This window comes from Syngnathus scovelli, chromosome 19, assembly GCF_024217435.2.
Source record: "Syngnathus scovelli strain Florida chromosome 19, RoL_Ssco_1.2, whole genome shotgun sequence".
Classification (NCBI taxonomy): Eukaryota; Metazoa; Chordata; class Actinopteri; order Syngnathiformes; family Syngnathidae; genus Syngnathus; species Syngnathus scovelli.
Window position 1 is genome coordinate 2,445,062 of NC_090865.1, and position 16,668 is coordinate 2,461,729.

A 16,668-nucleotide genomic window follows, 5' to 3' on the forward strand; every position below is an offset into this window, starting at 1 on the left:
AGGCAGGTGGGTGGCGGCCAAAGGGTGGTCGCAGCACCCAGGGGAGCCCCAGTCACACCAGTAGACAGCGACAACAACCCACTAAAAGAAAGATGATGGAAGCTGTTGCTAGGGAAGAAAAGCCAGAGTGGAAAGTGGGAAAACAAGCCACAAACTCTCAAGACACTCCAATTGAGCGTGAATTTTTTGAAATTTTATTTAGCCAAACACATAGAAGACCAAAAACACGAACAATGCATTCGAAACAGTGCACAAGACCTGAATGGTCTTAAAACATTTTTAGAACCGACACCATGACAGAACAATCCAAACAAACCCAATAATAATAATAAAAAAATCCACCAAATGTGCAACACAAATGAGGCAATGCTGGTTTTGAACCTTACCAAGTGTAAAAATAAATGAAATGACTTGCATGTGGGAGAATCTGGTGAGTCATGGATGAGTTTACATTTTGTTTTTAAATGACATTAAAGTTGACGTGGGTGTGAAAATTAAAGGATTTTTTTTTTTATGCATCTGCCATCAAGCTATTCTGACCACATTGTTTTCTTTTTTGCAGAGTGCCACTGCCTGGAAAAAAACCCCAACAAAATGTTACAAAATAAAATAAATACAACATAAAATATATAAAAAGGTACAAAATTTTGAGCTTAAAAGTGTTTTCTTTTTTTGGTTGGCTAATCACTAAACAACCTGGTACGGTGAGAGTGCTCCGCTCTTCCTCGTGACCCTTTTCTGAGTGATTGTTACACGTTAAAAGCGTTTTGAGGTTGGTGGTCTCGACAGGTTGTGGGTCAAAGTGACTGATGGGACTAGAAAATAAATTAAAATTGGCCTCAGCCAAGCAAATGGCAGAAAGAAAATGCAAAAGGTTGCTGTGGCAGTCGGGTGAGTGTTGTTTTCTCCATTTCCAGAAGTCATGTAGCCTTTGAAAAGAAGAGGGTGGCTTATTGTCTTCACAGGCAATCGATTAACATGTGAAAATCTGAAGCGGGGTGTTGTTACCTGGTGTGCGGTCAGAAGCTGTGAGAACTACAGCACAGTCAGCATGGTCTGAAAGCCACAGTCCATCATGTTCTATAAAAGAACAGAACACAATTTAATAGGTGTCACATTCAAGTCCGGAGGGTATTAACAAAAAAAAAGCAGCAATTGACTGCCCCCTAGTGGCACAAACTCACGTTATCGCTGTGCCGTGCTCGCTGATCAGCTGTCCAGTAAGGTGGAATGTACTGTGTGTAAAAAAAATAAAATAAAAATAACAGTTAAGTACAAACGGACAGCTCGCAGAGCAAACTAATCAACTGTACCTGGTAGACGCACGGACTCTGAGCATTCATTGGCATTTGTGGGACGGCATAGTTTCCAAATTGGGGGTAGGTGTATGTCTGCAAACATAAGAGTGGCTCTTCAAAAATAGTTCTTAACACCAGCTGATATTTGACATTGTTATTGTTGTGTGTGCTTTAACTTGCCTGATAGTAACGACAGTCATCAAAATGTGGAGGGTGGGACATGCACGCTCCATTTGATGGGCAACAAGAGCAGTGGACATACTGGGTGGGTGCCACGGGTCCCACCCCCCAAGAGTCGGGTCCCACCCCCCAAGAGTCAAAAGAACGCAACCGCGCCGATCTTGCCCCTGGGGGTCACAGGAAGTAAAAGTAAGGAGGAGACGTCGATAACTATGTGCTCAGAATACGTACGACAACTCCTCTGCTTGACAATTGCGGGCCCCAGCTTGAGTGACTTCCCTTTCCAAACGACATGTTGCTATAGAAACAAAACAAAACATGTTTGCACAAGAGTTTGTTTTTAATACATCTTGTGTACTTACATCGATAATTGCCTTGATGTCGACATCTTCATCAAAGTACACAAACCCATAGCTGGAAGAAGGAAACCGACAAATTAAAGACTAACGTGCAATATTTAAAGCATGATAATAACATTGTAGTAATGGGGATCATATCAGTTCCTGCTGTGACCTCTAGAGGGCAGTGTGGTGCCATGCATTGAGAGTGTACTTAGAATGTACCCTTTGCTGAACCCTCCACGGTATGTGATGATTTTCACATCCTTTACTGTACCAAAAGTACCAAAGAAGTCCTTCATTTCATCTATCTTGACCTAAACATTGGGAGGGAATTCCAAGTGGCAAAAATCTTTATTACATGATGTACTCAAACACATCTTAACATTTGCATTCAATGGCTTATGCTATTTCTAGTCAAGCTCACGCATCCTAACCCTCGGATCGATGCCGCCGACAAAGATGGTGTTGGGAGTCAGCCGACCCTCGGGCAGAACGTAGCCGTTGGGCATCTGGGAGAAAAGGGAATAGTTGCTGCTTCTTGGCATCTGGGTAGCCTAAAAATAATATGAATAAAATAGGTTAAATAAGTTACGCCCAACTGGCTCATGAGTCAAAGCCTAAAGATCTATTTTCCTTTTCAAAACTATACGGTTGTGCATCATTACATGGCTCTGTGACTATTAAACAAGGCATAAAGCATAGTTAAGTCAAATTGCTGGGCTCAAAACAAATGGATGAATAATTTAGGCCTTAGTTCTTGAAATAGATCTCCTCTTATAGTGATGCTTGCTCTTTGATTTTTAATCATGATGAATATGATGCTAAAGACTTGTTTGTGCTAAGATCTACACACGGGTTCCATGAAATTGTTAGCAAAGTTATGACATACACAGAAGTAAGCAAGCACGGGGGTTATTAGGTTCTATTTAAAGTAAGAATAGATTGCACCATGCAAACTACGACACGACTTTTACTTGACCCCTAAAAGAACAAGAACATGGCGGCGAAGCAACGTGGAAACGTCGCTTCGAGAAGTGCGCCGAAAAACTTTAAAAAAAGAATGAAACGCGTGCAAAGAATAAAAACGTCAACGCGTGCTAATACGTGCACAATTGGTAAAATGTTACAGGTACATTGAGCACTGATTTAATAATGACGCAATTTTTTTTCCACCAAGTTAGCATGACCGCTTGAGTAATGTAAATTGATGCTAATTAGCGAAGCACTCGCCAGGACAAGTTCAAGTGATTTCGCACTTACATTGTTCTGATTACATCCGGATAATAACGTAGAACATATTGCTTAAAAACTTACCATATTTAAAACGATTAAAAACAGGCCTGTTCGTGAAATGCAAGAAACGCGTTTTTTTTTTCTGCCCAACTCGTTTCACTTACGGACACGCCCCCTTGACCTCACGTGACGAAACTAACAACCAATCAGAAATCAGATTTATTCTCTAAATCCCTACGACACTAACTTACTATAAAGTTTTTATTTTTTATATATCTTAAAACTGAAGAGTTATTTGGGGATAAAATTCGAAAATTGAATATTCTTGCTTACCAATTTTAAACGCTAGATGGCAGCAAGCTACTTTTTCCAACCTTCCAACACTCACTGGAGAGCGCAATCAATTTTTATTTTCTCTACCGTCAAATCATATTCAACAATGGTCAAAACATGATTTAATAAAAATATACAGTAGTAGAATTTATAATCAAAACCTATACAAAGCATTAAGAGTGCGGTTGCCGCGTCTTTTGCATAGGTGCTTTTAATACTTTTAGAACATATTCAGCAAATTCTTGAAAAGGACGTTTGAAACATCATGTTAAGGAGTTGGTGGTGCTCCTATGGCGCTGTTATTGAGTAGAGCTCCTTTGTGGTGCAGGCCACATGTTTTCCCTTCTCAGTAAAGCAATTGCATCAGCTTCTTCCTCACATTATAGACTATAAAAGTATTGTAAACAAAGACAAAAGACAAGGGTAACATTTATTTTTGCTGGTGATGACTTTTATTGGGGGTTCTCATAAATGCACTGTCGTTTGTGAACACAAGATGAAATGCTGCACATTGTTGTCAGACAATGAGGATCAAAATATGACAAGGTAGATACAAAGTTTCAGTCAGGAAGTAAAAAAAAAAAAAGGAAACTTTCATTTTATTTTGTCTGGCGTTCACCCTTGAGGGGACTGCTTTGGCATCCATCCACAAGCAATGCATCATAATAATTTCCCCAGAATGTTCCAGTAAAAGCTGTGGCCATGATAAACCCAAGAACATTGCATGAGATTTTGCAGGCAGGCCACTCTGCCAATGCATTTGCTGAATATGAAGACATTTTGTTGATCTCATGCATTTAAAAATACCTTTTAAATATTAAAGTGCTGTTTAAACAGCATGAAAACAATTGCCTGAAGCTTCTTTTGAATAAACAAGTGGCAACTTAAAACTTCAGAGGAGCGGATGTTTATACATTTATATAAGACAAATGGTGGATTTATTACTTTTGATGTACTTAATATTTATTTATTGTGATTTTGAGGACAATTACAGGTCACATATTTATTGTGATGAGAATTGGCATTGCATGTCTGCGAGGTGTGTCTATTCCTGCTCTCATCCAATTTACTCCTTTTTTTTTTTTAAGGTTGTGCCATGCCCACTCCGCGTGCTTGAAGGGGGGAGGCGTTAAGACGGGCAGCTAGGGTGAGAGAGAGAGAGAGAGCGAGAGAGAGAGAGAGAGAGAAGTTTCCTGCGCTTGCAATATCTGACTGCCTTCCTTCCACTATGACACGTTCCCATGCATGTGCAGCCTGTGTGCATGTCTCCTCGCAGAGGAACCTGTGAAGCCAACATACCTGTCGCCATGGCTGAATTCGGGCAAAGCAAGCGCGTCGGTGCACCGGTTGCTGCTTGCGCCTCTGCCGCTGCTGTTCCTGCTGATGCTGCAGCCGCAGGGAGCCCCGAGACGCGCAGAGGAGCAGAGCCGGTATCTAACGGCAGCTGCAACCCCACAGACCCGGCAAGGACGCTCCATAGGGGGTCCGGCTGTGACTCCCCGACGTGGGAGGGCTTGGAGTCGGCCACTAATACCATACCGCGACGCAGCAGTCTCATTAAGGTAGGCCAGGTTCTCTCAAGCTTGGTTTGAAATGCAACAGAAGCTTTTGAGGTTGGTACAACAAATTGGAAATAGAAAAAAAAGATATTAATATGAGATTAAAAGTTGACATGACACGCAAATAGTCACTTGACAGTGTCCGCTTATGTTTATTATTATTTTAACTTGTGGCTCCAAAATCCTAATCGTGAAAGATGCTACCTCCAGCTCACCTTTGACCCTTATGAGGTCACAAACACAATCTGACTAAATTACTCTAACCCAATTAACAATTATGTAACAATGTCAAACAAAATGATCGTCGTTATAGAACTCTCGAGGGCACGTACCTAACTGTTGAGCAACAGCTTCTGTGTTCTTCTTCCTCCTCCTCACGTTATTTGACCACGCCAGCTGCAGAGGAAGTTGCCGATGATGTCATATATTGTGTACACGGTGTACATTAAGTAGCACAATGTGTTCTATTGGCCTTCGATATGCCATGTTGTGTTCCGGTGGCAAGATAACACCAGGCGACGTCACTCAGCACTCCACGGACTAAAGAGGAGGTGAAGGAACTGAACCACCTGCTGCAGTGTGAAGTCATCTCTGGCCTCATATCGACGGCGACTCCCATGTTCTGTTTGTCTCCGATTCCGATTGTTGATGCCCAAATGTCCTTTAAGGAGCTGTGCTTGGTTTGGAGCCAACAATATTTTAATTCCGGTGCTGGTTATAGCACACCTAATCGATAAGGCTTCTCCCCTGACGTTGTCCTCACCTACTTTTGGTTCCGTATTGATTTTGACTCGCTGTTGGTCTCCAAAGCGACCGCCTGCTTAGACACGGCTATTGACTTCACCAACGATTATGTTTATTTTCAGCAGTGTGACGTTTGTTTGGGATTGAAATGAGCCATTAAGCCACTTGTCATAAAAACGAGATCTTTCAAGTGCTTGTTTAAGTCGTCGTTTTACTATTTTGGAAAATTTCCAAACAGAATTATTTTTTTACTGTCCTGTAAATAACTAGAATTTGAAATACTAAAAAAAAATCTACTTTTTGGGTTTGTTTTGTATTTTTAGGCATCAGAAAAAAAAAATTGTTTATTATGCTATAACTGCAAATCATCCATAATACAACGGATGTGATCGAAGTTGCGTTCCTTGAGGGGGCTCGGCAAATTTCAAACACAATTCTCATTTCAACCAGAAGTAATTTAGCGGCCAGCATCGCCATGGCAACCAGCAAACCGCGGAATCCACCTGATTGTGTCGGTTGAACTATTGTGGCTCATGTTATTGTTGTAGCTTGTGATGTAATCAATCTACCCGCAAGTCGCTGTATTTCTAATAACATGTCGGGGTAGTTTGAGTTTCTCATCAAATACAATTCTGCACTTTTTGTTTGTGAGTGCAAACTGGACAGTTGGCCAATTTCCTCACTTTGTTCATGATGCAACGTTGCTGTTCAGTGATGACACTTAACTGTCACTAAAAAAAAAAAAAGGATCTGGGGCCCCTCCCATGGGGATGCTAAAATGGAGCAGATGACTACCCTGATCGCCGTTACCTAAGCAACTGTGATGTCATTTTTAGTCGACATTAAATAGCAAAATAGCCGCCCCTTAAATTAGATACAAACTTGCTGTTTTGAATCAAAATGGCGGGTTTAGAGTAGTGGTGGCGCGTAGAACATATTGGAAAGATTTGATTTTGACTTTTTAAGTAGGGTAAGTCTCCAGTGAAGGCCCAGGTGCCAAATCCACAATCTACAACTGGGATTCAGTCAAATCCACACAAGATAAATAAGCACATAGTTGAAAGGATGATTGATACCCCCCCCCAAAAAAAAAAAGTCACCTCCTGGCTAAATATTAATATTCAGCAGATGTTTATAGAGCGCTATTGATTCTCTATCTTTGCAAAAAAAAAATATTTCTCAAAATGTCATCAATCTTAGTTTGGGCATTTGTGTGAGTCGGCTTCATCAGTATGCACATTGAGATGTGGAGGATACGCAGCCAGCAGTTTGGATCAGCATCCTTAGCGTGCTTTAAACCGTGTTAGCATGCATAAGCATGAGCCTGCGCAGCACAGGCCTTGCTCAAAGCATATGCAATCAAACATCCTCCCTTTGCAAAGACTAGTTAGTTCTGACACTTTTACCCAGTCAAAGCAATTAACTCAACTTTTGATTTCTTCTACTTCAAATCGTGCATACTCACATGAAGAAACTATTTTCACCTTGATGGCTTCTAGTACGTGATGTTATTTCTCATTTACTTGGCTTCTGTGGTTTTGACTTTTGGTAAAACACCTCAAGATAGTGTGTGAAAGTTTTTTTAACGGCACCACAGTCGCTCAGTTACTGTGAGAACGCTAACCACATTTTCAATCGGGCATTATTTGTACACCCAGAATGACCACAAGTACTTCCTTACCTCTGTGGCTAGACAGACCCTGCAGAGTCGTGACACACTTCACCAGAAAGCGCTTCAACCACTGCTTATTTTCCAATCAACTGATTGACTGTTCAATTTCACAAGTGCTGTAAAGCCCCCACGTAATCTCCGGGTCAAACACGGAACGTTCACGTGAGATTTGTATTTTTATGTCGTTTGAGTATGGCAAGAAAGAAGAGGTTAATATAGAGATTGCAATTTTAAGCAGGAAATATGGCTTTAATTTTAAGATAGTGCTTTCTACGTTGGTTTATACTGCCCTCCGGTGGCCAAGGTGGGTACAATAGAAGGAGCAGCATAATGTCCATTGAATTGAAGGAAAAACATTAATACTTATGTTTTTTATGGTATATATGTTGAAAATCGATTTATTATTATGATTACTTAGTTTAATTTAAGATAGTGTGATTTTTTTAAGTTTGCAGCTTAGATTGGAGTCGTGATGGACAATTAATTCCAAGTAATATTTGGTTGTGAAATTATTAATGCTAAAGTATGCTGCATCAGTGTAAGCCTCCAGACTAATGATGTGCAATGTGTCATCCTGTAATGCCTGTCAACCGACTAATGAGCACTCGAGGTCACGCAGGGGCTTACAGACAATAAGCAATTACAAGTGTCATCGTCTACATTATTGTCTAACAACCCCCCCCACCCCAAAAAAAAGAAAAAGTTTTCTATTCCTTCCTCCGGCATGTAATCACTCTGTTTTTCTTCCGTTGTCTGGTGTGACTGATCACTGGACGTAATCCGTTCAGTCGTAGCCATTCCTCATTCAACTCCATCCTCACTAACAATGTGCCACTCGGTCCGTCCACACCGAATCATTCTGGGATGAGAAGTAATCTCATTACAATGACAATCGGACGACGGTATTAGCAGCAATCTGTGGTACATCTCAGGAAATGAAAATAGCCATCTATAAGTATTCGTGATTGATTTGCTTTTATATTACGATTCTTATAGAAGGGTGCATCTGATTTTTTTTTTTTTCATTTTATTTCTGTACGGTCACATCACTCACAGCTTCTCATTAATGCGACCACCACAAGCTGCAGCCTTTTGTGAGAATCGGACCTCCAAGACCTTTGTCCCGTGAATCAGCCGCTGGACATAATCAAAGAGGATCAGGCTTGTACCTTGCTCCTCTGATCCATTGAAAAAATCTTTTGTTCTTATATGTTGAAAGAGTTCATTTGCATTTCAGTCTGTAGCTACGAGTTGGTTCATTTACTTTTGGAGCATAATTAATTGTGGGCCATGGAAGGTGAGCGACCTGTACGTGTCCGATAATTGGATCTGTGTTGATGAAAGGATGGGAAAAGTGGACACTGGATCTTTTGTGGGAGTGAATCAAAAGTGTTTTTATGATTTTTTTTTTTTTTGATCAGCCCTGGCATACTCGTAAAAATACACAGATTGATGCATCAGCTCGGCTTTGCAAAAGCAAGGCCGAGCCATTGGTTCAATTGGCTTAAAATGTACTTCTGATGAAATAAAGTGAAAAACAGGAAGCGTCAAATAAAACGAGTACTTTTTTTCTCTCTCTCTGTGCAAGTATCGCACACCCAAAGGCATGACGCGTATTTTTAGATGGCCGCCTCCCTGTGTCATCACAAAATAGCTATAAGGGGGGAAAAAAGCTATCACCATTCCGAGCACTCCTGTGTCCTTAATGAGGCGATTCCTGGAGGATTTGTGACGCTTAGACGGCTGGCTCCCGAGGAAAATCGTTCATTTTCTGTGAATTATGTTCCCCTTTTTTCACACGCTGCACATGAATGACTTCTTCTATGACCCAAAAATAGAATCAAACTAATCTTAAAGATTAGATGTGTTTATCGTCCACTAGACATGAATAAGGATTGTGTGGGTGTTTGCATCTTTACTCAATTTACCTTTAATTGAATTAACAATTGCATTACGTTTTGTATCCTTCCATAGATGATCTCCAAAAATGTTTGATTAGATTTGATCAGGGTCACTAAATTGAATGGAGTCATCCACCTATATTCGTTTTTTATTCGACGCACTCCCCTGGGGTGTGTTCAGCGTCTCACACGGATGAACTGAGCTGGGATATTATAACAGCGTCAGAACGCCGCAGCCCGCTTGCTTTGGTTTAGTCGGGTATGATTAATGGTGTCATGTTGAAGAGCAAGGGCAAACAAAGGCTTTTAAGCATGATATGAAAACAACAGATTGTGTGTAGGCTAAATAATCTGTGTTTATGTACCATTATATAAGATTTTAATCCTCGGACATCTCCCGGAAAAGTATTTTGTCACGCTTATGCAAAGACTACACTCATTGCGTTAATGTCAATCCCCTTCAATCTATTTTTCGTGGTAGTTCCTCTGCTCTTTATCTCAATCAAGCTCTCCCTTCAGGATGGCTCCCGGGCGGGTCGAGAGAGAAAGAAGACCGTGTCCTTTAGCAGCAGCCTATCAGAGAAGAAGATCAGGAGCGTGTCCGACTGCATCCACTCAATGGTGGGTTCGCGGCCGTGACCTCTTGCGTAACTGGACATGTCATGATATGTTTTGTGTTTAGGTGGAGGGGAGCGATTTGAAAAAGGTGCGGCCCAACTCTCGCGTGTATCAACGTTACTATCTGCTCGACGCGGGCCTGCAGGCTCTGTGCTGGGAGCCCTCCAAGAAGGATTCGGACAAAGCCAGGATCTCTCTGGCTTCCATCCGAGAGGTCAGTCAAAATGACTTCATCGATGTTTACAACCACCCAATCACAAGGATGGCTTTGTTTTTACCGTGACGTGGGCGTGTCTCGTATTTTAGGTGCGGACAGGTCGTAACACGGAAATATTCCGCACCAGTGGCGTTTATGAGCAGATTTCGGAAGACTGCGCCTTCTCCATCATTTATGGAGAGCTCTATGAGAGCCTGGACCTCGTGGCCAACTCTACAGAAGTGGCTAATATTTGGGTGACAGGCTTAAGGTAAAAGAGACTGAATTTGGTCAGTTATTATATTTTAATTGTTTTATTTATTTTTATTCTTATTTTTATTTTATTTTAATGAATGATTTTTTTTGTGACACTCCAGGTATCTGAAACAGTACGGGAAAAATGCCTTAGACATGCTTGCCAGCAGACAGCACAGCCTTCGTCTTGGTTGGTTGGAGCAGCTTTTCTCCTCTGCTGCTGATTTGGATAGTCAGACGGACATCGAGCAAAATATTTGCTTGCAGTCCGCCGTCAAACTCATACAGATGCTGAATCCGGGGTTGAGCAATGGAAAAGTGGAGCACAGGTTTAAAGAGCTTCAGAGGCGTCGGACTGAGCGTCTGTCTCTTAATAATGGCTCAGAAGCTAAAGACAGAATCCAATCCACGCCCGAGGCGAGGGTCACCCAGCAGGAGTTCATCGAGGTCTTTCATGACTTTTGCACACGTCCAGAGATTTACTTTCTCTTGGTACAGTTCTCCAGCAACAAAGAATTCCTAGACACCAAAGACTTAACGAGGTTCCTCGAGGCCGAGCAAGGCGTCACCCAGGTCGGTAAATGAATCCACACACTGGAGCACAATCCCATCTTTAACTCTGTCTGTTCTCACTCAGGTGTCAGAAGAAGACAGCTTGAGTCTCATCCAGTCCCACGAGCCTTCAGATGAGGGCCGGCAGGAGGGCTATCTGTCCATGGATGGCTTCAACAACTACCTGATGTCACCTGAGTGCCATCTCTTTGATAGAGAGCATGACAATGTGTGTCAGGACATGTCCCAGCCTTTGTCTCACTATTTCATCAACTCCTCTCACAACACCTACCTCATCGAGGACCAATATAAAGGACCGTCAGATGTTTCCGGCTACATCCGGGCGCTTAAGATGGGCTGCCGATGCGTGGAGGTGGACGTGTGGGATGGTCCCGATGAAGAACCGGTGGTGTGTACCGGACATACCCTTTGCCGTCCTCTCGCTCTGCGTAGCGTGTTGGAAGCAATCGGACGTTTTGCTTTTGTTACATCCGAGTATCCCTTGATTGTGTGTCTGGAGAACCACTGCTCGCTTGGACAGCAGAAAGTGATGATGCAACATCTGGTGGAAATACTCGGGGATCAACTCTTGATGCATTCCCCAGACGTGAGCGGGTCATACCTTCCCTCGCCGCAAGCCTTAATGCATCGGATCTTGCTGAAAGGGAAGAAGCTGAAGCCCGGTTGGGAAGCAGAGGATGGTGAAGTCAGTGAAGAAGATGAAGGAGCTGAAATGTGTCCAAATATGAAGGTAATGATCAACGGCGGGGCAGCGATCGAAGATAGTCCAAAAGAAAAAAGAAGTATCCACTCAACAGCGGCCAACCGGTGTAACCCTCCTCATGTTCCTCACAAAAAAGTCCTCCTGCTGAAAGAGCTTTCAGACTTGGTCACTCTTTGCGAGTCGGTCCACTTTGTCGACTTCCCGACATCGACCCAAAGCCAAAAACCTTGGCAATTGTGCTCCTTTAACGAGATCCAGGCCAGTCGTCTCGCCGGCGAGAGCCCCGGTGACTTTGTCAACCATAACAAACGTTTCCTCTCACGGGTTTACCCGAGTCCAGTCCGCATTGATTCCAGCAACATGAACCCTCAGGACATGTGGAAATGCGGTTGTCAGATTGTTTCGATGAATTTCCAGACAGCTGGATTGATGATGGATCTCAACGCAGCCTGGTTTCGGCAGAACGGAAATTGCGGTTACGTTCTACGGCCTGCCATCATGCGGCAGGAGGTATCTTATTTCTGCGCAGATACCAGAGACACGGTGCCTGGGGTGTTGCCTCAGCTTCTCCATGTCAAGGTGTGAGGGAAGACCACAAGCTCACCACAGAATTCTTACTAGCTCATCCAATACTCATGATTATGTTCTGAAAACAGCCCATGTGCTGACCCTTCCCAGGTCATCAGCGGACAGAACCTTCCAAAGCCGAGAGGTTCTGTGGCCAAAGGGGATGTGGTGGACCCTTACGTCATCGTGGAGATCCACGGCATCCCGGCCGACTGCGCGGAGCACCGCACCAGGACCGTCACCCAGAACTGCGATAACCCGGTTTTCGACGAGAGCTTCGAGTTCCAGATCAATCTACCGGAGCTCGCCATGGTTCGCTTTGTGGTGCTGGATGACGACTTCATCGGGGATGAGTTCATAGGTCGGTTAAGTAAAATTGAGTTGTTTCCGATTGACCGACCCGAATCTTCTTCCACAGGTCAGTACACCATCCCGCTGGAGTGTCTCCAACCGGGATACCGTCACGTGCCGCTTCAGTCTCTCACCGGGGAAGATCTTCCTCACTCCAACCTCTTTGTCCACGTGGCCCTCACCAATCGTAGAGGAGGGGGCAAGCCTCACAAAAGGGGCCTGTCCGTGCGGAAAGCCCGCAGGAGACGCGACTACACGGCTCTAAGGGACTTAGAAATCCGTTCCGTTGACGATGTCTTCAAAATGGCTGCCCCTCTGTTGAGAGAGGCCACGGACTTGAGGGAGAACATGCAGGTGAGTCCTCCTGTATATTTTCCCTTTCCATTCGCTTCTCATACAAATTTACCATTTCTATTTCCAAACAGAATTCTGTGGCTATGTTCAGGGAGCTATGCGGGGTGCCGGCCGTGTCCAACCTCATGCAGTGCATCCTCGCTCTGGGCTCCAGAGTGAGAGGTCCCGATGGAACGCCTTTACTACTCTTTGACCTTCAGAAGCACTACCCCACCCTGGAGCCTCAGGGACCCCTGCCTGATGTCCTTCGCCGTGTTGTCTCCACATATGACTTGGTGAGGAAGGAAAAGAGCTGACAGTAAATATGCATATTGTTTTCCCCCACTACCCCCACCTCCTCCAGATCTCTGAAGTACATGGAAAGGAAGGAAACGCTAAACAAAAGCCACAAAGATCACCAAAAGCGCCACCGCCCATCTTCCTGTCTGCTTCACACAACAATGAACACCCCTTGTGTCGACAGCTTCCTTTTTGAGCACATATTTTGCCCCAAAAACAAACTAGAAGATCTCCATCTGAATCAAATGGCCCCGCCCACCATGTAGAATAAGCTCCGCCTCACCTTTGACCTAAAGATGACTATAGAAAATACATAAATGGATCGTCATTTTGCTTTTTAATTCATCCAGTTATTCACAGTCGCTGCCCTTTTCCTCCTTTTCCCCTGCGGGCTTGTTTCAACTGTGGCTGACCCACATAAAGGCGACTCGACGCAGATGTGCACTTCGACTCCGCCATTTTGCTGAATATTACACCGATTTACGGCCGCGCTAGAAGAGGATAAAAAAAAAAAAAACGTCTTGATATAATCTTATCAAGTTATAATGAAGGCTTTGGTGCGTCGACCTAATTTAATTACACTTGTTTGCGTTGGTATAAGCGAGTCGTATTTGAAGCCGCTTTTCATCAGAGTTGAAAAAGATTCTGAATCTCATTTGCATACGTTTGGCTAAATCGATTTTCCCTGCGCCGGCTTAACCGGTATGTTGCATTTACGTGCGTGTGTGTGAATGTTGATCATTAGTTTGTTAAACAGCGGGGTCACATCCCTTCAGTCTTTGCAAACCCAAGACAAACATTAATCAGCCGGAGGCAAGTAATGTTATTACTGTGCACTGTGGTCATTACTCTAAGTGAGTGCTTCTATTGGTCTCCAAGGATTCCTCCACAATATAGAAGCATGACTCTAATCTGGCATGTTCATTATTTTAATTACCACGAAAGCTTTACGACTGCATTAATTTGTTCTTAATGTTTGATTTGTGGTCGATACTATATGTTTGTCGATGCAGATGGTCCAAGCTAGCAAAGCTGTGTTTGAGCTCGCTGATGGAATCCATGAAAGGATTCTGAATATAAAGAAGACGGGTGAGTGGAAATAAATAATAATAATGATCTACCTGTCGAATGTATTTGGAAACAAATCTTTACCGTCACTCTACAGTGCATCCTGATATTTTTTTTTTCCTGTATCGTATTTTCTTCCCATCACATTTTTGTCGACTTCAGCATTTTGACTCCACACTTGTCAGCCTAGGGCCATTAAACAGCATATCATGAGTTTAAGAGTAAAAAAAAAAAAAAAAAGATATATTTGTTATGGGCCAGTGGGATTCACATGCCGGTTTGAATAAAGAACACTTTGAGAGAGATGAATGTAGAGCTTGTAAATATTTCCCCACCTCTCCTTTGGTTCCCTTTTCATAATCATGTGACACAAGCATTTATTTGACCTGTCACCCATATAGCATATGTATATTATAAAATACATTTTTGATCAATCGGCAGCACTTGTATGTACTTGCCTGCCGTGTGAGAATCTGCAGAGCTTGAGGTCACAAAGTACATGCAGTAAAGATGCCAATCAGGGAATCCCATGGCGACGGTCACTGGGAGGGAGCCACGGGATGTCTGGGAGCTGCAAGAAAGCAGAGATAAAAACCAACTTCACAAAAGGGGGGAGTCAGATACTGTATTTCAGAAATAAACAGTTGATTAGTTCAATGATATAAACAGTTGCTATGGTGCTCATGTGTATACATTACATGGCTTTGTGTTGCCTAGCAACGCTGACGTTAAGTTTCAGGCAACTTTTGTGTGTGTGTGCAGAATGGGGAAATTATACTCCAAGATGTTTATTCGTCAATGTGTGTGTGTGTGAGGGGGGCGGCGGACACACACGTGTAACATTTGGACTTGTGTTGACGCTTCACGGTTTAATGTGCGCCCCACGTTAACCCACTTCACTGTTTCCATGGCAACTGTGGGACGGTGGCCCGGGGCGGCCAGAGGAAACCAGATGCACAGAACAATTCAGAGCACACATACAAAACAGCGGTCACTAGTTTCGATTCATTTTTATTTTTATTAGGTTCAGCTTGACCTGCAATACAAGATCTGCGCCAAAGCGATACTTTTATATTACATGTGGTTTTATCGTAGATAAAAATGCCACTAAAGGTTGGGAAACGCTGCTCTCGGTAAATCACTCGGATGTAATTCGGGATGATTTTATCAAAGTACTAACCTTTCATTTGGCTTTTTGCAGCCATGACGTTCCACGAGGAGCTACAAAGCCTGGCGGCAAAGGAGGGCTTGAAAGGGCGGAAGGTGGGTCGAGCTGTGGAGAGCTTCACCTGGAACATCACCATCCTTAAGGTCAGAAACGTTAAAACGACAATCCGCATTTGAGCCGTTGGGTCGGTTCGCTCACATTTGACTCATCTGTCAGGGTCAAGCTGATCTTCTCACGCATGCCAAGGATGAAGTTCAGGAGAACATGGAGCAGGTGCACGACGCAGCCCTGACGGGGAACCTCGCCAGGGATGGTCGAGGAGTTACTAGAGTGCGCTCGCAATCACGGAAAAGCCAGCATGACAGTCCCACCTTGAGTTAGTTAGTGACGGGTTAGGGTCATGGGTCATCATGGGTCGTCCGTCAACTACACTACACTTGCCGCTCGCTGCCAAGGAATACTCCATTTAATGTTTGATATTGTGACGTCTGTCCATCTTGGTTGTGAAAACACAATTTTAGAACTTTTCTGTTGCGCAATCTGTTTTTAAAGTGAGAAATAAGCACACAAAATACACCCAATGGATTTTAGCGATATTATCAATTGTGTGACTAAGCCTTTTGTTCCTTTAAATTTGTTAAATAACTTAAATTGACTTCACAGAAACTTAAATCATCTTTCCCTATTGAAATGAATGCAAATGCCATTAATCCGTTCCAGCTTTGCAAAAATACCCAAGTCTTTGTAATATTTTTTCTGGAAAATAGCACCTTATAGTCCTTACTTAGTGACTTAAATAGAATGTAATTTTTTCTTCTTTTTTTTTTTTTAACTCCATGTAATGTTAAAATATAGAACGTGTTAATTCTCTTTGTTTAGGTTGACGATAAGCTTAAACTGGGAAGAATTATTGACAAAAATTTTAATTTACAAATTTGCACAAATATAGTGAAGATAAGCTGTTTGGAAAATTGATTTTTTTTTTTTTTTTTTTTATCTAAAATGCACAACCTGAACCCATCAGTGCGTCACGTGAAAACATCTGCCTCCTGTCTACTGTTGCCTTTGCCTGCAAAATAGTGTACAGTATTTTAATATGATGTTTTTCTTTCCTTCTGCTGTCAAAAAGAGTATTTTACATAAGTGTAAACATTCCAGGTCCATCTGTGCAGTCATTGTGCAGCTCCAGTCCACGAGAACCTTCTTCACAAATGGAGATGTAAATAAAATAGTTTTAAAAAGAACACGTTGTTTTTCAAATATATTACGTACGCA

The 16,668-nt window shown here is 42.8% G+C and overlaps 2 protein-coding genes across 2 annotated transcripts; one reads left to right on the top strand and one right to left on the bottom strand.

Moving 5' to 3' along the window:
- Positions 1-171: 171 nt before the first annotated feature.
- Positions 172-3,245, bottom strand: dazl (deleted in azoospermia-like). The gene is made up of 10 exons (XM_049751021.1): positions 3,134-3,245; positions 2,254-2,373; positions 2,042-2,133; positions 1,841-1,892; positions 1,710-1,776; positions 1,479-1,645; positions 1,314-1,391; positions 1,185-1,235; positions 1,009-1,080; positions 172-929 (listed from the first exon to the last, which is right to left on the bottom strand). The coding sequence occupies exons 1-9, from the start codon at positions 3,134-3,136 to the stop codon at positions 1,036-1,038; spliced, it is 675 nt and encodes a 224-aa protein (XP_049606978.1). The 5' UTR covers positions 3,137-3,245; the 3' UTR covers positions 172-929; positions 1,009-1,035.
- An 857-nt stretch (positions 3,246-4,102) lies between these two features.
- Positions 4,103-16,637, top strand: LOC125986989 (inactive phospholipase C-like protein 2). The gene is made up of 12 exons (XM_049750984.2): positions 4,103-4,947; positions 9,781-9,882; positions 9,944-10,093; positions 10,186-10,346; positions 10,453-10,903; positions 10,968-12,185; positions 12,285-12,534; positions 12,592-12,878; positions 12,950-13,153; positions 14,171-14,246; positions 15,427-15,536; positions 15,610-16,637. Exons 1-12 carry the CDS (start codon positions 4,627-4,629, stop codon positions 15,772-15,774), a joined length of 3,495 nt encoding a protein of 1,164 aa, XP_049606941.1. The 5' UTR covers positions 4,103-4,626; the 3' UTR covers positions 15,775-16,637.
- Positions 16,638-16,668: the final 31 nt, after the last annotated feature.